Raw genomic sequence first — 25,867 nt, 5'->3', positions numbered from 1 at the left:
GAAATTTTCTTAGTCTCAAAAATGATTTTCTTAGGACTTGAATATGCTCCTCTTCAGTTCTGGATTTTGCAATCATGTCATCAATATAAACCTCAATCTCCTTGTGCATCATGTCATGAAGCCAGGTCACCATGGCTCTTTGATAAGTTGCTCCCACATTCTTTAACCCAAAGGGCATCACTTTATAACAAAACGTCCCCCACAAAGTGATGAATGTGGCATTTCTCATATCTTCCGGATGCATCCTTATTTGATTGTATCTAGAAAAGCTGTCAATGAAAGAAAACAGTGAATAGCCTGCCGTATTATCCACCAAAGTGTCAATGTGAGGCAACGGGAAATTGTCTTTTGGACTGGCCCTGTTCAAGTCCCTGTAATCCACACACATTCGTACCTTTCCATCTTTTTTAGGGACAGGGACAATGTTGGCTACCCATTCCGAATACTTGACTTCTTGCAAGAACCCAGCATCAAATTTCTTTTTGACTTCTTCTTTTATCTTTAGCACAATATCAGGCCTCATTCTTCTGAGCTTCTGCTGAACTGGCTTGCAATATTCTCTTATAGGAAGATGGTGTACCACAATATCAGTGCTTAACCCAGGCATATCCTGGTATGACTATGCGAAGACATCATTGAATTCACGGAGTAATTCAGTGAGGTCTCGTTTTGTCTTTGCGGTAATGTCAGTTTCGATCTTTACCACTTGTCCCTCCTATAGGCTTACAATCTCCAATGATTCCTTGTAAGGTAGGATTTGCTTATCCTCTTATTCTATCATTCTCAATAAGTCCAGAGATACACCACAGTCTACTTCATCTTCAAAATCATGCGATCCTTCTAAACACCTGTCTTGCTCAAAAGGTGATCCTGAGTTTGAAGTGGTGTCACTCATATCATTGATATCCGGGGACCTATAATAGGTGCCAAAGAATATACAGAGAATGTATGAATTTATGAATAATTATTTGCACAATATAATTATGAATGAAATAAAAAATGATGTGAAAAAAGAATGAAAGAATAATTACTAACAAAGAATGAAAGACTACTGGCTCGAAAATGAATACAAAAATGTATTTATTAGAATCATAACGTTCAACATGTGCATATTCCATAAAGCAATTCCTATTTTTATGCTAAAAACAACTAGAATGTTCCGAACTTACTCTGAACAAGCTCTAAAAACTATAGGGATCACTTCCGCAATCCAATTGTTTAGCTCGCTCCGAGGTTCATAAGGACAAATATCTAGCAAGGTCCCTTCTTCAATTGTGTCTATGGCATTGATATGAACATCTCCCAGGATTTCTTCAATACTTTCGTCTTTAAGCATTCTTTGCTCAAGATAAATGAATCCTCTGATACAAAGGTCTTGGATATGTGAGGAAAAGCCATAGGCTCCCACTTAACTTCATTTCCACTTAGGCGTGCCCTTCTTCTCTCCTTTCTCTTTTCCATTTCCTTTCTCTTTTGTTTTATGTCTGGTCTATAGCCTAGGCCAAAACGATCAAACTTATCTTTCAGCACTGGTGCCTCAACTCCTCTTTGCAGATGTCTTCCCAATCCTTTTCTCGGTACAGCTCCTCTTCCTACCATCAATTGAAGACCCATTTTTCTAGTCTTGGATATCTTTGGCACTGGGATTCTATTCCCCTCAGCAATAAACGTTGCATTCACGAACTCTAAGGACCGAAATGAACATTCCACCACCTCATCATCGGTCTCCACGTATGGTGCATCACTAGTTATTGATGTGATAATACCCTCTTCGGCATTTATTGTCACCAGCAGTCTTTTTGACACTAACTTCAACTTCTGATGCAGTGATGAAGGCACAGCCCCTGCTGAGTGTATCCAAGGTCTCCCCAACAAATAATTATAGGAAGGCTTGATATCCATTACAATGAAGTCCACCTCATAAGTATTTAGGCCAATCAGCAATGGTATCTCAATTCTTCCCATAACCCTCATTTCTGTTCCATCAAATGCCCTTACCACATTCTGACACGTTTTCATATGTGAACTATCCACATGTAGTCTATTAAGAGTGGATACGGGCAATACATTCAATACGGATCCATTATCAATCAACACTCCCGGCAACATGTACCTTTTGCACCGAGTAGTAATGTACAGAACTTTAGTGGACCCCATACCTCCAGCTGGTATTTCATCATCATTGAAGAAGATAAAATTATCGGCGTTTATATTGTTGACCAACCGATCTAATTTGTTGGCAGAAATATCATTAGCCATATATTTTTAGTTCAACACCTTCATCAACACTTTTCTATGTACCTCTAAACTCATGAGCAAAGCTAACACAGATATACGAGCTGGTTGTTTATGCAGCTACTCTACGACACTGTACTCACTGTGCTTCAAAAATTTCAAGAAGTCAGTGCTTCTTCTTCCTTTATTAGCTTATTAATCAATGGCTTAGATTCAACTGGCTTCTCCTTCTTTTGCTCTGCTGTCATAATTTTTCCTTCCACCGGTTCTGCTTGGGCATTTATCAAATCGTAGTACTTCCCACTACTCGTATAAGAACCTGTCTCTTGGTTTTCTTTTGTAATACTGACCGAAGCTTCCTCTCCCGAGATTGTTATATTGCACTCATAATTCTAGGAGATCTTTTTTGCTATCCCTATATGAGAAATTTGCTAGTTTCTAAATTACAATCTTCGGTGTCATCTGTGCCCTAACCTCGTTAACCTTAGGGCATGAGATAATAATCACAGGATGATCTACTTTCGGAATCCCCATCATTGATTCTGACATGCATATACTTTCTTTTTCCTCTGCTTCTTCATAAAACTCTACTTCTTTATTATTCATCATGCTTTGGACCAGCACTCTGAATTCTTCACATCTTTGAATTTTGTGTCCCACCTCATGATGGAACTCACAATAATTTTTGGTCTCACAACTTTCCTCTGAATCCAAGATGATTAATTCTCTTCTTGCCATTTCTTTTCAAACCCATTTCAAAGGGTTTTTCACTTCAGCAATACTTTCTTTGACCCTTCTCCCCATATTTTCACTCATCATGTTTACCCCACTATCAGTATGATTGGGTAACGGATTTCCTGTACCAGATGCATCATCTACCTTGACAACGCCCATATTGATGAGCCTTTCAACAAGCTTTTTAAAAGTAGTACAATTTTCTATGGAATGCCCCGTAGTTCTTACATGGTAATCACTTTGTGCATTCGCATCATACCATTTGGGATACAGAGGCTGTAAAGGGGTCAAGTAAAAAGGGGTAACAACGTGTGCATTGAATAAATTCTGATACAACTTCTTATATGACATTAAAATTGGTGTGAAATGGGGCCTCTCAGTACTTGGCCTTACACCAGATTCCTGTTTTGATGAACTCTGTTGATTAGCCACTACCTTTCTTGGCTGATTCACCGTAATTGATTTTTTGTATGTATTCACATTTTTCACCTCATTTTCTTTTTTCTTTGAGGCTTGCCTTCTGTTATTCTCTCTAACATTAATCTTTCGGCTCCTTATAGCACTTTCAATCATCTCACCACTCATGACTATGTCAGAAAAGCTTTTTGTGGTACTTCCTAACATGTGTGTGATGAATGGGGATTTCAGCGTATTTATAAAGAGCATTGTCATTTCTCTTTCAAGAAGCGGTGGCTGGACCTGAACTGCAACCCCCCTCCATCTCTGTGCGTACTGCCTGAAACTTTCATTCGACTTCTTCTCCATGTTTTGCAAGGTAATTCTATCAGGAACCATTTTTGCCACATGACTATACTGCTTCATAAAAGCCTGTGCCAAATCCCTCCAAGAATTAATCCTAGCACGGCTCAATTGATTATACCATTTAGATGCTGCCCCTATGAGGCTATCTTGGAAGCAATGTATTAATAATTGGTCGTTGTTGACATACCCAGTCATTCGCCTACAAAACATGGTGATGTGGGCTTCAGGGCAACTGGTTCAATTATACTTCTCAAATTCTGGTATTTTGAACTTGTAAGGGAGCACCAAATCTGGAACCAAACTCAGATCCTTAGCATCCATCCCGCGATATCTCTCAGTGCTGTCTATTACCCTGAATTTCTCTTCAACCCACTTCCATCTTTCCTCTAATTACTTTGGTAATTCTTCTTTTATTTTTTCTTTTTCGATCGCCGCATCAAAATTGGGGATAACAGGATTAACAGGATTATTCTCAAGACTAAAGTCTGATCCGACTTGAAAATTTATTGACCTCGAAGCGTCGGCCTGAAACTGCTGAGGCCTAACTGTGACAGAAGATTTGCGCGGGTAAACTTCAGCCTGGGTCTGCACATGTGGAGGAGTAAAGCCTTGAGGATAGAGAGGTCCATCATCACCTTCCTCTTCAACATCGGCCATAGGGCTTTTCCCTTTATCCTTACTTTCAGCCAACAACTGCGTTAACCGAGTCATCATATTTCCTTGGGATTCTATCATCTTGTCCATCATATTCTGCTGAATCTTCTCGAGCTGCTCTTGCATTTACTGCTAAAGTTGATCTTATATTTCTTTTTAGAATTGTTCGAGCCTTTCCAATCTTTGGTCCATATTTTTCGATTTTGCTCGTGTACCGTAATGGTGTTTGGTTGGCTGGTTGGCTTCCAGGTTAACTGAGGAATGATTTTGATCAATTAGAACATTTTAATAGTTTTTAATACATATGATGCAATATATGAAAATGAATGCAAAAAAGCATCAATTCTGATTCAATTACGTTTAGAAAACTTTAATAGAAAATAAATCTCTTTACATAAAATGGACTACAAATAAGGCTTTGCCCTAATACTCAAGACATTAATCCTTTTAAGCAACGAGGTCAACTCTTGTCCCTGGTCTGACTCCAATTCATACTTCACGCTCAACGTATCAGCCTGTACTGCTAAAGTCTGCAGGTGATCTGCTACCTCTCGAATTTGAGTTACAGCTTCTCCTATAACATGATCCCTGTTTCTAACTTGATTCTGAAAGTAGTGAAGTTGCTCATTCTGATGACCTTCATTTGCTTCCAGATACTCAATCCAGACCTCACAATTTCGCAATGTTGTTTCTAACTTTTCTATTATGTTCTTCATCTCTTCAATCTTGCTTAGACTCGCTTTCAACTCTATACAGAATTTCGACTTCTATATTGACGAAGAGACCCTTCTAACTCAACCACTCTGTCTTTTAGTTTGCCTTTTTCCTTTTGGTTCTCTGACAAGCTCTTTTCTAATGCTTCATTTCGTGCTTGAACCTCTTGAAATTTTCTTTCCTATCTGTCTGACTTGTTTCTGTCTGACTTGTTTCTTTCTTCTCGAATCTCTTCACGCCACTGCTCAGAAGTTTTTCCAAGCCTGATAATTCTCATTGACAGACGCAGCTTCTTATAACCCGTCTTCAAGCTATCTAGATCTTCTTCGATCTTATTTTTCCCCTTCCTTAATTTTTCGGTCTCAAGTTTCTGAATGTCTACATCCAGTCTCAAATTCATCTTTTCCTCCTCCATTTGCTCTATCTTCTTTTCTAATTCTGCATTTCTTCTTTCAAAATCCTGCTTTATAATCTCCAACTTAGAAAGGACAACTCGTAAATGTTCCTCTATCGACTGACTATTTTCTGAACTTGGCCCAGGAACGTTATTATTGATCCTTTTAACCCATCATTCATTATACTCGGGAGTTGTCATTGGACCCACAACTAATCTGTTCATTCGGTGAGTCTGATTTCATGCATTGGACATCTCACGAACTTTCTTTTTGTAACCATCACCCTTATATGAGAATTCACACTTGGCTAGTCCCTGAGTTGTAGACACAAATTATCTTGACCTATATTGCCTGAGCACTAGCAATGGGGTATAACCAACAGCTCCCCAAATTCCAAGCAGAGGAACCCAGTCAAAATATCCGCACCGATACAAGATCTCATCCGGAAGCAACCACGGAGCTCTCCACTCAACGTCTTCCTTTTGCAGGTTCTGAAGAATGGCCATCTATTTTTCCTCTGAGAGATCATCCCTCCTTGGTGTAGCAACTATCTTCTTCAATGGAGAATAATTTTAAAAAAAGACCCGATATGAAACCTTATCAACCTTCCAAAAGTGACTGTGGAACCATGCAAATAGGAGCTGCATACATCCAATGAATCTACCCTCACTCGTTTTTCGGCATGCATTCAGTGACCTAAAAGTTTTTGCCAAAATCGCTGGGACTGGTGTAACTCTTCTATCAATTCGATCAAATAAGTCAGTAACCACTCGTTAACGTGTCCCAAAGCCTTAGGGAAGACAAACAAACCATATATACTCAAAGTAAAGACATCTACCCTTTTCTTCGTATCTGGGTGTGCTAGCAGAAGGTCATTCAAATTCTTCCAAGGAATACACTTGCTATCCCCCTTTTACTTGATCCGAGCTGTAACCCACTGCTCACTCATCCCAGTTATATTCATTAGCTTCTTCGAAAAGGTCGGTACATTTACAGCTTTCGAGTAGACTCTGTCCACTTGAATCTTCGAGCACCGAAGTAAAGCCACATATTTCTCTACTATAGGCGCCAAATCAACCTTCCCGAACATGAAGCAACCGTAGACAAGGTTCAAAAACTGGGCGAGAGCCCAAAAGAAACACTTGTCTACTTTCATATCAAGCAAATAAGGCAGATCCCCATAATTAGCATAGAATAACTGTCTAACATCATTATTCCACTGATCCCAAATTTTCTTCAACTCTTGCAAGTTGTTCTGAGTTACGCTAATACGGGTGAAGTCTCATAATTCCGATACATATCCCTCAGACAAGATATCACCTTTTCCGCGTTGTATCATCTCAGACCAAGTTCGAACAGCCGCAATATCCTCCACTCTATAAAAAAACCCTTTTTTCATGATAAACTTTCTATCTAGCAACGAATACAAACCAACGCCTTTTTATAATGAAATGACATGTAATTGTAATTCCATGCAATCAGAGTAAAACACAAAAAGTCAGTATCAATTTAATACAATACAACCAAGTAATAGTAAAAACTCCTAATCAGGTATCTACTAAGGTTAAGAGTAATTCTACCTAGGGTGAGTTCCTAAAGTTCACTATATGTGGTTTGGGTTCTAGAGCACAGGTACCTGAACCAGCAAATTCCTCGATCCTCACCCATTATAGGCTCATATGGACCAAGTTCGGTTCAGGGGAATGCATTTCCCTATGACTATACGGAGATGGAGATCTCACGAAGGCATAGGTACGGATATATCCCGAAAGCAATCCACTATCCTATACGGAGGTGAAAACCTCACGAAGGACTAGTTTCTCACTCCCACTTAGGGGGTAAAATTGTCCATGAAATGCAAAATGCAAATAAACTAACAGACTTAAAACAATTAAGCAATCATATCATGATGAAAACCAATGAATGCAAAGGGGAAATTGTGATTTAAAACTAATTTTAATTTTTCGACAAAATGACAAAAATTAATCAATTTATGGCTCGACTCTCTTTAAGGAGTCCCTAGTGGAGTCGCCAAGCTGTCGAAACCACTTTTTTTTTAAAACGGGCGTCGACTTTGAAAACGAAAATGGAGTCACCACCAGTCCTTTTTTCGAGGTGTGATCGGGACATCTTAAAATATTTGATTTACTAAAATAATGATTTTGGTCTACGAAGTTTGAAAAAAATAGGTTCGGGAGTCAGGTACGCACGAGGAAGGATTAGCACCCTCGAAATGCCCAAAATTGGTACCTAGTTGATTAATGGATGTCTTATAGTCGAATGATGAAAATCCAAGATTTTTAGAAAAAATGACTCCCATTTTATTGATACTATACATTAAAAAAAACGTTTGGATAAATTTGAACGAGTGTAAAAGGCCTTCTCGCGTCGAGGCAATGAAATGTCGTACCCTGTAAGTTAGGATGCAACATTTGAATCCTCAATAATGAGCTAACCTTTAAAAACTTTATTGAAATTTAGCGATTTTTGAAAGATAAGAAATATTTAGCCATTTTAGTTCGACGAGAAAGTCAAAACCCCGTAAGTTAGAGTATGATCCCTCGAAGTCCCAAAGGCGACATGTAACTTGCCTTTAATTTTATTTAAAAACACATGCTTTTGAAAAAGGTCATTTCGAGCTAGCATGGAAATCAAGACCCCGTAAGTTAGGATCCTATTTCCCGAAACCTCGAAATGCATTATAAAGCCGACTCAAAATGTATTTAATTGATATTAACATACCAATGAACTAAGAATTAATCCTAAAGAAGTATCAAGTAAATTAACATACATAAAATGTACAAGTTTAAAAAAACTAGAGAACAAATGGCTTAAAAGAATGGAAATTGAAATAATAAATTAAATGTACAACAATTTTAAATAATATATATAAGTTTGAAATATATCCAAAATAGAGTTAAAAATAGAGTTTACATAAGTGGAATATATATATAATTGGAAGAAAATCCATACAAGTGAATTTACCCAAAGTGCGCGTACCCTGGAGGGCCAATCGGGAATTTACCCAAACCTTTCAAACACTGCGTTTTAAAGGGATTTAAAAAAATAAAATTGGAAATAAATGGGGGAAATTCAGAAAATAAAGAAAACAAATTAAAATAACGAAACAAATCAGAATGATCAAAAACGAAAATTTCCCACTTAGGGCAAGAGTGTGCGGACCCTGCTTGAGGGTCGAGTCGACGCACGGATCCTGCCTCACCGAACGGCACCATTTTGCTTATATTATTAAAAACCAAAAAATTTCTTAAAAAACATTTCTATTTCATTCTTTTAAAAAAAAACAGAAAGGGATATGAGTCGTCTGATAGGGTTTCGACCTTAGCACCTTCACGCCGCCGTTGTTGTGCCAACCGTGGAACCACCGCATACGGTGCTCGAAACCAAGAAAGCGCTCTTTTCCTGTTATTATCTTTTAAAATATGAAATAAAGATAAAAACTGATGAAAAAAAAGATCGAAGAAGGGGAAAAAAACAAATCACCTTCAAAATTGTTCCTTGATTCTTTGTTTTCGTATCTTTCAATATTTTCGATACAATATTCGTCTAACCCCATGTTATCAATCGACTTTTATAGCCGAATCTTTACCAAAAAAGAAAAATATCTCTTTGCTATATTTCTGTTATTCTTGCTATTTATGGCTCGTGGTTTATTGCAGGTACGTGAAATACATGCATTGTGCGGGGCTACTGTGCGTTTGAGCAGCGAAGTGGGGGCGATGGGGCGGTTGCTGCGGCGCTAAAGAAAGAAAGCTGCCTAGGGTTTCTGCTATTCTTTGAAAATTTTTGTTTTGGGCCACACTGTAATTGGGCTGTGGTTTGTAATTTAAATTTGGTATTCATTTATGGTTTTGGACCCAGGCTAAGAATTGAGTATTACAATTGCAACCTGAAATATTAGATTATCTCCATAAATTGCAACCTTACCATTTCAATGCATTTCCTATTGAATACAAACACATCATGTTTGTTTAAATGCTTTCCTTGTATTATTGAAGGCTTGCTGCCTAGGGCTTTTTTTTGCCTTGTCTGAATCTTGTTCAACTTGAGAATTCACCTTTGGTTATAATTTTCTTAATGTTGTTCCATGAATTTTTTCTACCCGGGGCGGTTCAGGTATAAACTTGGTCAAGTTAGAGCATTTGGGATGATTGTCGGAGGCTCTGGCATTACGCCAATGTTCCATGTTGACACCATTTTTTGAATAAAACGGGGTCGACTGGATTTTAAAAATGAAAACGAAAACGGGAGTCGCCACCAATCATTTTTGATGAGGTGTGATCAGATCACCTTGAAAAGTGATTGTTTTTAATAAACGATTTGATTTTATCAAAACAACGATTTTGGTCTACGAAATTTAGAAAACGGGTTCGAGAGTCAGTAACGCACGAGGAAGGTTTAGCACCCTCGATACTCCCAAAATTGGTACCTTATTTGATTATTTAATGTCTTTATGTCGAAAGCTGAAAGTTTGAAAAGATTTAAAATACGATCCTCTTTTATTAATGTTGATTTTAAAATGCTTTAATTAAATCAAAAATGGAAAATGCCTCTTTATCTCGAAGTAACAAGATGTCACACCCAGTAAGTTAGGACTCGACATTTCATATTTTGAGAGTGAGTTTGCATTTCACTTTTTATTTAAACCTCATTTATTTAATTTTAAAAGGATATTCGGTTACTTAAAATCAACGAGAAAAATCGAAGCCCAGTAAGTTAGGGCACGATTTCTCGAATTTTCTAAATATAGAATATTACCTTTATTTTTAGAATTTTATGTGTTTGGAAATTTAAAAGGATATTTTTCTATTTAGGTTTAATGAGAAAATCGAGACCCAGTAAGTTAGGGTACAATTTCTCGAATTTCCAAAATGCAAAATATTGCCTTATTTAGCAAAATTCCATTTCGAATAATAGCGGGTAATCTATTTGAAGGTAAGCATTTATTTTGTTTGGAATAAAATAAAGTAACCTAAGTTAGATAACTATGTCGGAGTTTAATTTACAATATGATGACGTGAAATAACAATATAATAATAAACATGGAATAATGATACATGGATAATTACACAAATGTATGACAATAATATGAAAATACGAGTAAACTAATTATGGTACACACAATGACAATACACACTCAACATACATTATTTGAATACTAGTATTAATAATTAAAGACGAATGAATTAAATAACAATATACCAATTTCAAAATGAGTGGTATAGAAAAAATTAAAATAAATAAAATGTAGAACAATTTTAAAATAATAATAAACAAGTTTTAAATAAATATTGTAAAAAAGGGGAAATTTGATAATCAACTATATACAAAATAATTCAAAAATATTATATATGAAAAATTTTAAAATGAATAATGCATATGTACATGCAAAAATCGTGAAATAAGGACAAATAATCTTAAAATGGATAATAAATAAAACATTTAAAGGAAAAAAAATAGAGTAAAAGAAAGTATAAAACAATTTCAAAATAATCAACATATATATAATATATAACATATTTCATCATGAGATAAAATAATGTATAAAGTACTTAATTTATAAAAACTTGAAATAAATAAAAATAAAGCAGTTTGAAAATGAACAATATAAAGAATATCAAAATAAATAGCATGAGAAACAATTTAAATTACATAGTACATATAAATTTAAAATGGATAGTGCACACACACATATTTGAAATAAATAAAATATAAAATTTGAGATAAATACTAATTGATCTAAAACAATTTGAAATAAAATAATGCATAAAAGAAAATCCTAAATAATAAAAGAAAAAGTTTTAAAGAATATATATAAAAAAATGGAGCTAAAAGGTAAAGGGCATGATTGGAATCAGAATAAAATTGAGGGGCATAATTAAAAAATTCAAAAAAAAATGGAGCGAGGGACCGAAATGAAATGCGCTGAGGACATGAGGGACTGACTATGCATATTCCCCATCCCTTATGCGCATTGTTCTTGCGCAGGACTGGATTGGAACAGGCGCAAAATTCTGTGGCCGAAATTTAGTAAAATAAAAGGCTACATTGAAGGTGCCGCAGAATTGGAGGGACCAAAGGCGTGAAATACCCATTAGGGCAAGAATGCGCAGGTCTCCCCCTTCAAACGGCGCCGTATTATGCCTGATATAAAAACTAAAAGACCACCAAAAAGTAGTTTAACATCATTTGAAAAAAAAACACAGAGAGTCCCTATGGCCTCTTTCTCACACAGTCCTCTCTTCCGGCCTGGGGTTCCTTCGGCGATCGGCTATGCCGCCGTCGGCTAGCGACCTACGACACAAAGAGATGGGCTTTTCAGCCCCTTTTAGAAACACTCGAAGGCCAGGCCTTCCTGACCTGAAGGCCGAAGAAAAGGGAACCCGTGCGCCCCTTTTGACCCGAATCCGATGATAAGAAAGAGATCTCCGGCGGCGGCCTGCGGGGCAATTCCAGGTACGATTTCTTTCCTTTTCTTATCCTTTTATTATTTATTAAACTGATTTTTAAAAAAATTGGATAAATAAATAAATACAATAAAAATGAAAAGAAACGAAAAACAGAAAGAGAAAAAAAAGATGGTTCAACCTTTTCGAATCAATGTTCTGTTTTCGGTTAACTGGTGCGCGTAAAAAATACAAGGATCTGATCTAGGCCTTTATAGCCGATTTGAACAACTCTCTATTCTACTATTTTTGTTTGTTTCTATTGTCTGCTTGTGCTTGGCTTCTTGGTTGTTGCATGTTCACCTTTCCTTGCAGGTAGCAGTGGTAGAGGCGACCGAGGTGTCAGACGTAGTGGTAGAGGCGTGCGTTAGAGGTGTGGCAGACGAGGAGGCCACGCATGGAAGCTTACGGTGCTAGGGGACTTAGGGTTTGGGTAAAAAATTTTAAGTCTTGTGGGCTATTGGGCTGTTATTAGTTTTGGGCTTTTGGATTGGGTCTATTTTTGTTAATGGACTGTAATTTTTAATATTTGGGCCCGGGAAAAAATGGGCTCTTACAGCTGCCCCTCTTTACTCATTGTTGTGTAACGAAAATAGAGCAAAGACCTTAAAAGAGCCAATTTTGCTTGGCCCTGCCTAGTCTTAACTTCTTTGGGTGCTTCTCTTCTTCAAAGCCTCCTTCCAGTCCACTGTGTCTTATCGCTTTGATCCACTTCAGGGCATCTTTAGAGAGATATGACTTCAATTTTGGCCGTCTTTGCTTCAATTGCTAAGGCTTTTCCATTTATGGTCCCCACTATTGCATTTGCTGGATCGTAGCGTTTTCCACTACGAGCATAGAAGCCTACATCACTACCCTCTTCTGAAGCGTTTACCGGGTTCTCCTCTCCCGAGATTGTCACGTTACAGTCATAATTCTAAGGAACCTTTTTACTATCCTTGTAAGGAAAGGATATCGGTTTTTGGATTATGACCCTTGGCGCCATTTGTATTCCAGATCCTGAGCTCCTTGGCCTCGAAATAATCACCACTGGGTGATTTTGGGCCTTTCCCGTAGGTCCTTCCTCCGAGGCATAGACTTCTCATTCTTCTAGTCCTTTGATCTCTTCATAAAATTCCTCCTCTTTGTTGTTCATCAGATTTTGTACCATGATTTTGAACTCGGCGCATTTTTGGATGTCATGGCCCTATTCGGCATGAAACTCGCAGTACGTCCTCGTTCCTTCGAGCCTTTCCTTTGAATCTTGTTTGATGAGACCTCCCTCTATCATTTGTCTCCAAACCCAACTCAGTGGGGTTTTTATCTCTGCAATGTCGACCTTGATTCTCTTTCTCCCGCCCTCGATTATCGCGTTTCCCCCTTTATCAGAATGATTGGGTAACGAATTCCCTGCCACGTCTGGTCCTGATAGGTTGTCAAACTTTACAATTCCCATCTTAATGAATCTTTCCACCGCCTTTTTAAACCTAGTACAGTTTTCAATTGAGTGTCCTAATATCCCTGCATGGTATTCACATTGGGCATTTATGTCATACCATTTGGGGTATGGAGGTTGCATGGGTTTTATATAAAATGGAGATACTATGTGCGCATCAAATAGCTTCTGATACAGTTCCTTGTATGTTATTGGAATGGGCTTGAATTGAAGTCTCTTTGTGTTAGGCCTTGTGTTGGGCTCCTGCCTTGAGGGGCCTTGGTGACTAGTGGCTATCGTTCTTGGAGGGCCAACAGTAATTGGTTTCGAATAACTCTTGCTACACGTGCTTACGTTGTTTACCTCGCTTTCTTTTTTCCTCGGGGCTGGTCTTTTGGAGCTTTCCCCCGCGTCTATTTTACCGCTTCTTATTGCATTTTCAATAATTTCATCGGACATTACCATATCCAAGAAGCTCTTGGTAGCACTCCCCAACATGTGGTTGATGAATGGGGCTTTTAAAGTATTAATAAAAAGCATGGTGACCTCTTTTTCCAACAGGGGTGGCTGGACTTGTGTTGCCACCTCTCTCCATCTCTGGGCGTACTGTTTGAAACTCTCACTAGGCTTTTTTTCCATATTCTGTAATGTAATTCGATCGGGTGTTATGTTCGTAACATGACTGTATTGTTTCATAAAAGCTTGCGCCAAGTCTCTCTATGAACTAACTTTAGCACGACTCAGCTGGTTGTACCACTTGGCTGCAGACCCGATCAAACTGTCCTGGAAGCAGTGGATTAACAACTGATCATTGTTGACGTATCCTATCATTCTTCGACAGAACATAGTTATATGAGCTTCAGGACAACTAGTCCCGTTATATTTTTCGAACTCCGGCATCTTGAACTTAGGTGGGAGTACTAAATCAGGGACCAAGCTCAGATCCTTGGCGTCAACTCCACAATGATAGTCGATGTTCTCCATGGCTCTAAATTTTTCCTCTAGCCATCTACATCAGTCCTCTAGTTGTTTTGGCAGGTCCATTCTTGCCTTTTCTATTTCTGCCACGTCATCGAGATCCGGGACCACAGGATTGGTGAGGTTATTCCTGAGATTAGAACCCGAGCCTATTTGAAAATGCACTGGTACCAAGGCACTAGCCAGATATTGAGGTCTAATGGTAACAGGTACCCTCTACGGGTACGCCTCTAGTTGTGCTTGGATGTTAGTTGGGGTGAAACCTGGAGGATAAGCAGGGTCATCGTGATCCTCCCCAGCATCAACTACAAGGCTTTTTCCTTTATCGTTCCCTCCAGCCAATAACTGTTTTAATTGGTTCATCATAGTGTTCTGGGATTCTTGCATGTCTTATTGGATTTTATCCAGTCGTTCCTGCATCTGATCTTGCATCTCCTTTTGTAATTGTTCCAATCTTTCTAACCACTGATCCATTGCTTTCGTTTGGTGATGAGTACCGTAGTGATATTTAATTGGTGGATTTTTGCTGGTTTCCAGGGTAACTGTCATAATTTTAATTTATTAGGGTCCTTTTATGAAACTTAATGCATGTAATGTAATGTAATGTAATGTAATGTAGATGCATGAATGCAAAAGGGGCATTGATTCTAATTCAATTTTATTAGAAGAACTCGATTTAGAAAACAAATTTCTTTACATAAAATGGACTACATATACGGCTTCGCCTTTATACTCAAAGCCTTAACACTCCTCAGGAGCCAAGCTAACTCTCGACCTCGGCTTAATTCTGATTCATAATTTAAACTCAATACATCAGCCTGAACTGCTAGGGTTTGTAGATGATCCGCTACTTCTCGTACTTAAGTCACGGCTTCGCCCATAATGTAATCTCTATCTCTAATCTGACTTTGAGAATGATGGAATTGATCTTACCATTACTCATTACTCCTCTCTAGAAGCTCCACTCCCAGTTTAGAATCTTGTAATGCGTCTTCGAGCTCTCCTATCCTTCCCTTTAGTTCTTCGATCTTACTTAAACTTGCTCTCAATTCGATCAGAGAGTTGCGATTACGGTGTAGGTGAAACGACTTTTCTAACTCTGTTACCCGGGCTTTTAACCTTGCTTTTTCATTCTGACATTCTAACAAGCTTTTCTCCAAAACGCTCTCTCAAGCTCGGGTGTCATGAAATTTCTTCTTCCACTGATCAGCCTTGGTCCTTTCTTCTTTGATCTCCTGCCGCCATTGCTCCGATGTTTTTCCCAAACCCACTATTCTTATCGACAAACGTAACTTCTTATAATCCGTTTTTAGACTATCTAAATCTTCTTCAGCCTTGTTCTTCCCTTTCCTTAATTTTTCAGCTTCCAACTTGTGAATATCGACATCTAATCCCAAACGTATCTTTTCCTCTTCTAGTTGCTCAATTTTCTTAGCCAGCTCGGAACTTCTCCTTTTAAAGTCTTGTTTAATGATCTCTAGTTCTAACGGAACCACTTGTAGATGCTCTTCTATCGGTTGAACATCTTCTTGGCTTGATACGGGGATGTTATCATTGATCCTTCTTCCCCACCACAAACTATATTCGGGAGTTGTCATTGGGTTTACAGCAAGTACCTTCATTCTGTGGATTTGGTTCCAAGCATTTGATATTTCACGAACCTTCTTCTTGTAATTATCTTCTTTGAATGAAAATTCACACTGAGCCAACTCTTGTGTCACCGGTATGAACTGTCTAGATCTGTACTACCTCAAGACTAGCAGAGGGGCGTATCCAATAGCTCTCCAAATTTCGAGCAAAGGAACTAAATCAAACTCTCCACATCGATACAAAATCTCATTAGGGATCATCCACGGGGCTCTCCACTCGACATCCTCCTCTTGAAGATTTTGGAGAATCATGATCCATTTCTCTTCCGTGATATCGTCTTGTCTTGGTATAGCCACTAGTTCCTTTAATGGGGAGTAGTTTTCTGAGAAAACCCGATAAGTGATCTTCTCTACTTTCCAAAAGTGACTATGAGACCATACCAATAACAGTTGCGCGCATCCGACGAACCTTCTTTCACCTACTCTTCGACACGCATTTAGAGATCTGAAGGTTTCAGCCAAAATTGCTGGGACTGGTGTGACCCTCTTTTCAAGCCTGTCAAACAAATCTGAAACTGCTTCGTCCATATGCCCTAACGCCTTGGGGAAAATGACCAAACCATAAATGCTCAAAGCGAAAATATCGACCCTTTTTCTCACATCTAGATGTGCCAAGATCAGATCTCGCAGATTTTTCCAAGCCATGCACTTGCTGTCTCTCTTTTGCTTAATTCGGGCCGCAACCCATTGCTCGCTCATTCCTGTAATACTCATTAATTTCTTCAAGAATGTCGGGACATATGCTGCTCTCGAATAGGCCCTATCAACTTAGATCCTCGGACATCGAAGCAAGGTCGTATATTCTTCTATCGTGGGTACCAAATCTACTTTCCCAAATGTGAAACAACTGTAGGCGGGATTCCAATACTGCACGAGGGCTCGGAACAAGTGTTTGTCTACCTTTACGTCGAGTAGATAAGGCAAATCACCATAGTTACTGTAGAAGAGCTGTCTGATCTCATCACCCCACTAATCCCAAATTTCCTTCAATTCTTGTAGGTTGTTTTGAGTTACACTGATTCGAGTGAAATCCCATAGCTCTGACACGTATCCTTCCATGAGGCTATCACCATTTTCTTGCTGAACTTTTTCAGACCAAACTCAGACTACCGCACTATCTTCGACTTTACCAAGAAACTCCCTTTCCATGTTGAGCTCTTTATTTAAATACTGAACGCGGATCAACACCTCTTTTATGATGAGAATGCCATGCAATCACAATCAAGGTAAAAGCAAAGCAAGTCAGTATAAAAATAAACTAAAATTCAAAGTATACAAGAAATAATAATTAAAGCTACTATTCAGGAAACTACTAGGGATCGAGGTGGTTCTACCTAGGGTAGCCTCCTATGGCTCATTATATGCGGTTTGGTTCTAAAGTCGAGGTACCCGAACCAGCAGATTCCTCGATTCTTACCCATTATAAGCTCATACGGACCGAGTTCAGTTCAGGAGAATACATTTCCCTATGGTTGCATGAAGATAAAAATCTCACGAAGACATAGGTACGGATGTATCCCAAAAGCGATCCATTATCCTGCACGGAGGTGAAAACCTCACGAATGACTAATTTCTCACTCCCACTTAAAAGGTGCGACCCACGATCATGCAATGCAATTTGCAGAAATATCAAAAGGCCTGAACAAAAAAGGTAAACACATTAAAGACCACAAAAACGATGGACAAAATGCAATGAAAGGATCGTACATTTAAACCAAATTTTCAATTTTCGACAAAAAGACAAAAATTAATCAACTCGTGGCTTGACTTTCTTTTTAGTCCCCAGTGGAGTCGCCAAGCTATTGACGCCATTTTTTTGACTAAAACGGGGTCGGCTTGGATTTTAAAAATGAAAACAAAAACAGGAGTCGCCACCAATCCTTTTTAATGAGGTGTGACCGGATCACCTTAAAAAGTGGTTGTTTTTAATAAACGATTTGATTTTATCAAAACAACGATTTGGGTCTACGAAATTGAGAAAATGGGTTCGGGAGTCAGTTACGCACGAGGAAGAGTTAGCACCCTCGATACGCCCAAAATTGGTACCTTAGTTGATTATTTAATGTCTTTATGTCGAAAGCTGAAAGTTTGAAAAGATTTAAAATACGATCCTCTTTTATTAATGTTGATTTTAAAATGCTTTAATTAAATCAAAAATGGAAAATGCCTCATTATCTCGAAGTAACAAGATGTCACACCCAGTAAGTTAGGACTCGACATTTCATATTTTGAGAGTGAGTTTGCATTTCACTTTTTATTTAAACCTCATTTATTTAATTTTAAAAGGATATTCGGTTACTTAAAATCAACGAGAAAAATCAAAGCCCAGTAAGTTAGGACACGATTTCTCAAATTTTCTAAATATAGAATATTACCTTTATTTTTAGAATTTTATGTGTTTGGAAATTTAAAAGGATATTTTTCTATTTAGGTTTAATGAGAAAATCGAGACCCAATAAGTTAGGATACAATTTCTCGAATTTCCAAAATGTAAAATATTGCCTTATTTAGCAAAATTCCATTTCGAATACTAGCGGGTAATCTATTTGAAGGTAAGCATTTATTTTGTTTGGAATAAAATAAAGTAACCTAAGTTGGATAACTATATCGGAGTTTAATTTACAATATAATGACGTGAAATAACAATATAATAATAAACATGGAATAATGATACATGGATAATTACACAAATGTATGACAATAATATGAAAATACGAGTAAACTAATTATGGTACACACAGTGACAATACACACTCAACATACATTATTTGAATACTAGTATTAATAATTAAAGACGAATGAATTAAATAACATATATAACAATTTCAAAATGAGTGGTATGGAACAAATTAAAATAAATAAAATGTAGAACAATTTTAAAATAATAATAAACAAGTTTTAAATAAATATTGTAAAAAAGGGGAAATTTGAGAATCAACTATATACAAAATAATTCAAAAATATTATATATGAAAAATTTTAAAATGAATAATGCATATGTACATGCAAAAATCGTGAAATAAGGACAAATAATCTTAAAATGGATAATAAATAAAACATTTAAAGGAAAAAAAATAGATTAAAAAAAGTATAAAACAATTTCAAAATAATTAACATATATATATAATATATATAACATATTTCATCATGAGATAAAATAATGTATAAAGTACTTAATTTATAAAAACTTGAAATAAATAAAAATAAAGCAGTTTGGAAATGAACAATATAAAGAATATCAAAATAAATAGCATGAGAAACAATTTAAATTACATAGTACATATAAATTTAAAATGGATAGTGCACACACATATATTTGAAATAAATAAAATATAAAATTTGAGATAAATATTAATTGATCTAAAACAATTTGAAATAAAATAATGCATAAAAGAAAATCCTAAATAATAAAAGAAAAAGTTTTAAAGAATATATATAAAAAAATGGAGCTAAAAGGTAAAGGGCATGATTGGAATCAGAATAAAATTGAGGGGCATAATTAAAAAATTCAAAAAAAATGGAGCGAGGGACCGAAATGAAATGCGCTGAGGACATAAGGGACTGATTGTGCATATTCCCCATCCCTTATGCGCATTGTTCTTGCGCAGGACTGGATTGAAACAGGCGCAAAATTCTGTGGCCGAAATTTAGTAAAATAAAAGGCTACATTGAAGGTGCCGCAGAATTGGAGGGACCAAAGGCGCGAATTACCCATTAGGGCAAAAATGCGCAGGTCTCCCCTTCAAACGGCGCCGTATTATGCCTGATATAAAAACTAAAAGACCACCAAAAAGTAGTTTAACATTATTTTAAAAAAAACAGTCCCCATGGCCTCTTTCTCACGCAGTCCCCTCTTCCGGCCTGGGGTTCCTTCGGCGATCGGCTATGCCGCCGTCGACTAGCTACCGACGACACAAAGAGATGCGCTTTTCAGCCACGTTTAGAAACGCTCGAAGGCCAGGCCTTCCTGACCTGAAGGCCGAAGAAAAGGGAACCCGTGCGCCCCTTTTGACCCGAATCCGATGATAAGAAAGAGATCTCCGGCGGCGGCCTACGGGGCGATTCCAGGTACGATTTTTTTTTTCCGTTTCTTATCCTTTTATTATTTATTAAACTAATTTTTAAAAGATTTGGACAAATAAATAAAATAAAAAATGAAAAGAAACGGAAAACAGAGAGAAAAAAAAAAGATGGTTCAACCTTTTCGAATCTTTGTTCTGTTTTCGATTAACTGGTGTGCGTAAAAAAATACAAGGATCTGATCTAGGCCTTTATAGCCGATTTGAACAACTCTCTATTCTACTATTTTTGTTTGTTTCTGTTGTGTGCTTGTGCTTGGCTTCTTGGTTGTTGCGTGTTCACCTTTCCTTGCAGGTAGCAGTGGTAGAGGCGGCTGAGGTGTCAGACGCAGTGGCAGAGGCGTGCGTTGGAGGTGTGGCAGATGAGGAGGCCACGCATGGAAGCTTGCGGCGCTAGGGAACTTAGGGTTTGGCTGAAAATTTTTAAGTCTTGTGGGCTATTGGGCTGTTATTAGTTTTGGGCTTTTGGATTGGGTCTATTTTTGTTAATGGACTGTAATTTTTAATATTTGGGCCCGGGCAAAAATGGGCTCTTACATTCCAAGTATGTCAATCTTTTGTCAACTAGTTCTTTTATTTTTAGCCTGTTGCAAAATTTTAAATATTTGTATGACATGTCTCCGATATTTGTTTTCTGGTTTTGGTTTGTGATTAGTTTGCCAGAGCCATGTTGGAGAACCCAAAAGACATGACAAACGTACACCTTATTTATGCCAATGTTCCATATGAGGACATTCTTTTGAAGGTATTTTACTTTCTACTTTGTTTTTTTATCTTTCAACGACTCAATTGGATCGAAGTAACAAACCCCGGACAGGCTTCTTCTGTCTTCCATTATGGAGAATAGAATAGCTCGTCTCTACGAGCAATGCTGAGCTATATTGGGCCCTGAATGGAATTGTGTACTAGGCCTGACCCTTTTTTATGGTGCAGTAGGGTCCGAGCATATGATTGGCCCAAACCCTTGCTTATGTCCTACTTTTTTTTTTTTCTGATGTCTCCGAAGTGTGACCCCTGGTCTCTGGAACTAAGAGTCCAACACTCTACCAACAGATCACATGCCTGTTGGTGCTTATATCTTACCCCGGGCAGGGCCTTTAGGGTCACCTCGTAGGACTTGGAATGACTCGAACTTTTAATTTATAAAATAATAAAAAACATCATGGAGGATTTTATAATTTTCATTCCATGTTATCATTATTAAAGACCACATTCCAAGTTTCCTTGAATAGATTTATTTATTTTTTAATGTTGTACATTCAATTTGCAATGATTATTATGGCTGCTGTGAATGTACACACTGAGGATGAAATACGGGCATGGGTGCTTAGTGACTAGTTCACAAGAATTAGAAAATGGATCAAGAAGTGAAATTCAAGTGGTTTATTTGCAGGAAGAGTTGGATAGCCTTGTTGCCAAGTACCCTGGTCGCTTCAAAGTCTACTACGTTTTGAACCAGGTTTGTTGCCTTTCTCATGTGGCTATCTCCTAACATGTTTTCTTTCGTTCTTTATCTGGCTCAGATTTCAGTAAATCTCGTAGGAGCAGAGAAGGTTCATCGGAATATGAAGTCCCGATATATTTTCTCCCCTTTTTCATGCATAGCCGCAATGCAAGTACAAATATGACAGATAATACTGATAAGCTTTTCTCGGAATGAAGGATAGTAAATGCCAGAAAACTTTTCTGCTTTGACTAGAACACAATAATTATTTTTTAAAATATAAAAAATCTTCATACGTAGAAAGGACAGGCATAGTGGCTGTTACACGGGCTTGGGATGAGATTCGGATATGAGTATGTGTCTGATTTAGCTATGCTCTCAAGTTTTTCAAGTTTTTGAATGTATTTGGATGCCCAATCATGTTTCAGATACGGGTACTTAAAAAACAAAAGGGGGGGGGGGAACATGACATAGTGGAGCCTGTTAGAAAAGCATATGGCTTTTGAAATTTCTATCTATGATACTCCTTTCTCACTCCATTTAGCTGAACAGATACCATTTCCTCTGATTAGGTAATGCAAATGGTATGTGATTTGACAATCTTAATATAAGTATCACTTTAGACTAATTAATGGTATTCTTACATGATTCACTGAGCTGTTCTGATATGTGATGTAACTTTCATGTGCATTCCATATATAAATATTTTATATTCTTGCATCTCTTTCAATGTGTATGCAATCTTGAAGTTGATCGGCTGCGGCTAGTTTCTTTTTACATACTGAACGTTAACTCTAATAGCCATGTTGGACATGAGCAGTCGAAGGGGCGTAATTTTGGGGAAAAGAGATAGATAGTGGGTATCTGTGTTTTCTTTCTTTTTATTATTTTTTTATATTTTTTCTTCTTCCAGCAGTTAGGATTCTTAAATTAGGTTTCTAGTTAACATCCAATATCGCTAATTAATATATCACTTTTCAAAATTTAATGATTATTTTGTTATTTTAATCAAAGTTGAGTAATTATGAATGTACTTTACTTAAAAAATAATAATTAGCTCAAATTCAGTATGATTTTAATGGCAAAGTTTTCATTTAGATTTTTTTAGATTTTCAAACAATGATTTGTAAAAGCAAATGTCAAACTTATTTATTCAGAATTGCATTTTAAGGCAGGTCAATATATTTCAAATTTTTATTTTAAAATTTAATTTCTGCGAAAAATTATTTCTGCCAACTTCTAACTTTAAACATTTAATTAAGTTGATGTGATTGAGTTAATCAAATAAAATAAAAATACTTATCCAAAATAAAAGAAACAAGAATAAAAACTGCCCAACCGCGCTTTCATTTCCCAAAAAACCGACGGTTTCAGCTTCCAAAGAACATATCCCCATTTTGACCTAGGGGTGTTCATTCAGTTAAACGACCGGTTAACCGACCCGAAATTACTATAACCGAATTAACCGACCTTCCAAAAATTTTAACCGTTAACCGAACCGATTTTTTTAAAAAAAATTTAACCGAACCGAAATTTTTTCGGTTAATAAGGTCGGTTAACCAAATTAACCGAAAATTATGTATTTTTTATTTTTGGTTAAAAATTACCCGAATTACCCGAATTACCCGAATTACCCGAATTTCCCGAATTAACCGAATTACCGAAAAATACCCGATTTTTTTTTATTTTTTATTTTTAAAATTTAAAAAATTTATAAATTATTAAAGTAAATTGGGTTTTAGACTTTAGTAAATTGGGTTGTCTTTTAGTTTTAGTTTTATTGGATTGGGTAATTGGGTAAACTTTAGTTTTAGTTTTATTGGGTTGGGTAATTGAGTTTGGGTTGGGTTGGATAATTTTAATTATTAATTTTTTCGGTTAACCGAAAATTTTCGGTTAACCGACCGGTTTCGAACCGAATTAACCGTTAACTGAAAAATCATAAAAAAATTAACCGACCCCCGACCGAAAAAATTCGGTTAACCGACCGATTAACCGAATTTGGTCGGTTAACCGACCGATTAACCGAATTTGGTCGGTTAACCGAATTTTTTCGGTTTTACCCGAATTATGCACACCCCTATTTCGACCTGTCGTTTCGTGTTCCTCCCTCAACTCTATTGTTATTATTTTTCATGTTTTGTATAACTTATGATTCATTCACCTTGTTAGGACAGATTTTATTTATTATAATTAAAGAAAGAATGTCCTTCTCAAAATTGAGTCACAATTCTCAAATGTAAAAACAAAATTTCTTATGTTTCATCCAATCGAGAGATATGAAAATAAATATTTGTTTATATAATAATATGATTCACTCGAAAAAATAAAATTATTTTTTTAAAAATATATTTGGGATCATAATTATTCGAGCAATATGTAGTTAAAAGGTATCAAGTTTGGGAGTTATGGAAGTGCTACAACCTTACCTACATGTAATTGACTTCCAAACTCAATTTTTTTTTAGACATCGACATAAACACAAAAATTTCTTCTTAACAATACATTAAATATAAATTAATCTAATATTATAGATATTATTTAAATAATTAATATAAATGCAAACAACATCTTAGTTTAATAACAAAAATAATAAATTTTAGATAGGAATGAAGGTGATACCACTACTTATCCTCTTATTTAAGCACAGGGTTAGTGTACTCAACCTACTACAATAATCATGGAATTTTGGAAGTCATCCTCTATATGTGATAATGAGTAAACATGCATTCCAAATGATGTATATTATTGAACTTTAGCATTATTGGGTTTAGATCCTTGTAAATTTAATTTGAATTCAAAGTTACTTAAAAGCAAATAAATTTGTGATTTTCTGGTCTATTTGTTAAAATTATTTATATGATATTTACGTTGCAAGTTTGAGTCGTAAGAATTACTTATTATTTATGTAAATAGTAATATTAAATATTTTTATATTAATTTATATTAATTTTATGCTACTTATTATATTAATTTATTTTTATGCTTTTAAGATATTTGTATATTTCAATACATTTTAATATGTCAAATGTTTATTTTATGTAGATTTTAAAACGTTTATATATACATATATATTATAAGTAAATTTTCATATAATATTTTCATCATATTTCATTTTTCTTTTCAAATTATTTGATTTAAGCAAAGTTTTTTTTTTCATATCATACTACATTATGGCATAACATCAATGTGAGTAAAAAATTATATGTAAGAGATATTTATAGAAATTTTGTATAAAAAATTGAATCTCTAGTTAAAATGATAGAATTGATACTTTAAAGACTGAGGTTCAAGTTCATCACAGTCTAGTTTTTTTAGATATATTGTGTTTAAAAACTTTGCAAAAAGAATGCCTTTTTAGTCAATTTTTACTTAAATTTGTACCCAATTAATTTATGATACTAATTCAGTAAAAAAAACTTAAATATAATAATCACTGGTTTAATTTGGTTAGAAAGTGTGCCTAAAAAGGACAAAGACATTTTTAACTTTGAATTTATTTTATATCTGTAAATCTTTTTATAATGAAAATAGTCAATGCTATTTTTTTATATTTTAAATTGTATCTGTAATTTTTAAATAAGAATATTAATCTTATTTTAAATTTTTTATTAAATATATTTACATTTATAAAGTTTTTAATTGAGTCCGTGTCATGGATTAACCGAGTATTAATTTAGTTAAAAAGACAAAAATATCTTTATTTTATAAAGTAAATTGTATTATTTTTTAAAAAAAATTTAACATTGTATATCCTTTATATAGAAAAATAGAAAAAAATACACGTATGCCTTTTTAGTATTTTTACATTAACACTTTACCCTTCAATCAAAATCTTACTTATTATTTATATCATTTTTTAAATTTATTTATTACATAATATAATCTAATAGGGATTATATCACATTACCATATTGCTGAAAGAAATAAAAAATATTAACTTATCTAAGTAATTATGTTAGATTTTCAAGATAAAAGTAGATTTTCTAAATGGAGTTTTAGTGATTTAAATTATTTTATTTAAATAAATTACATTAAAAACTAGAAATAAAAGACCTTTATAATAACATTTTTTTAAAAAAAATCGTTTTTATGTTCTTTCTTAATTAATGTGTTGTTTAATAAATTAAAAAAAATTAAGTAATGAAAAATTAAGTATTAATAAGTATTGAATTTATATTATATTTATATTATAATATGTTTGTTTTGTTAATAAGAATTAGGTGCAGAATATAATTATGTCATTTGATAACAATAAATCTTGATTTTTGAAAATAATTTTAATTTATAATTTTTAATATAATATTTTATATCATTGTAGATAATTTTGGATAAAAACTA

General features: G+C 35.5%; 1 protein-coding gene across 3 annotated transcripts in view; it reads left to right on the top strand.

Annotated features, from left to right (window-relative positions):
- LOC107913624 (NADH--cytochrome b5 reductase 1) overlaps positions 1–22,249 on the top strand; it is a 30,543-nt gene extending 8,294 nt beyond the window's left edge. Inside the window, exons 1-5 of one of the 3 annotated variants that reach the window (XR_001688582.2) lie at positions 19,810–20,071; positions 20,378–20,626; positions 20,738–20,827; positions 21,476–21,541; positions 21,625–21,643. Coding sequence is in view for 1 of the 3 variants with exons in the window: in XM_041104210.1 (XP_040960144.1) it covers positions 9,621–9,702; positions 20,738–20,827; positions 21,476–21,574 (271 nt within the window). In the remaining 2 variants the exon portion in view is untranslated. Of the gene's footprint in view, positions 1–9,620; positions 9,703–19,650; positions 20,627–20,737; positions 20,828–21,475 lie in introns of those variants that run through there. The other 2 variants (XR_001688581.2, XM_041104210.1) reach the window with 2 other exon arrangements.
- The last annotated feature ends 3,618 nt before the right edge of the window (positions 22,250–25,867 follow it).

The sequence above is a fragment of the Gossypium hirsutum genome, chromosome D11, assembly GCF_007990345.1.
Source record: "Gossypium hirsutum isolate 1008001.06 chromosome D11, Gossypium_hirsutum_v2.1, whole genome shotgun sequence".
Classification (NCBI taxonomy): Eukaryota; Viridiplantae; Streptophyta; class Magnoliopsida; order Malvales; family Malvaceae; genus Gossypium; species Gossypium hirsutum.
This window is presented reverse-complemented; position numbering and strand designations above follow the sequence as displayed.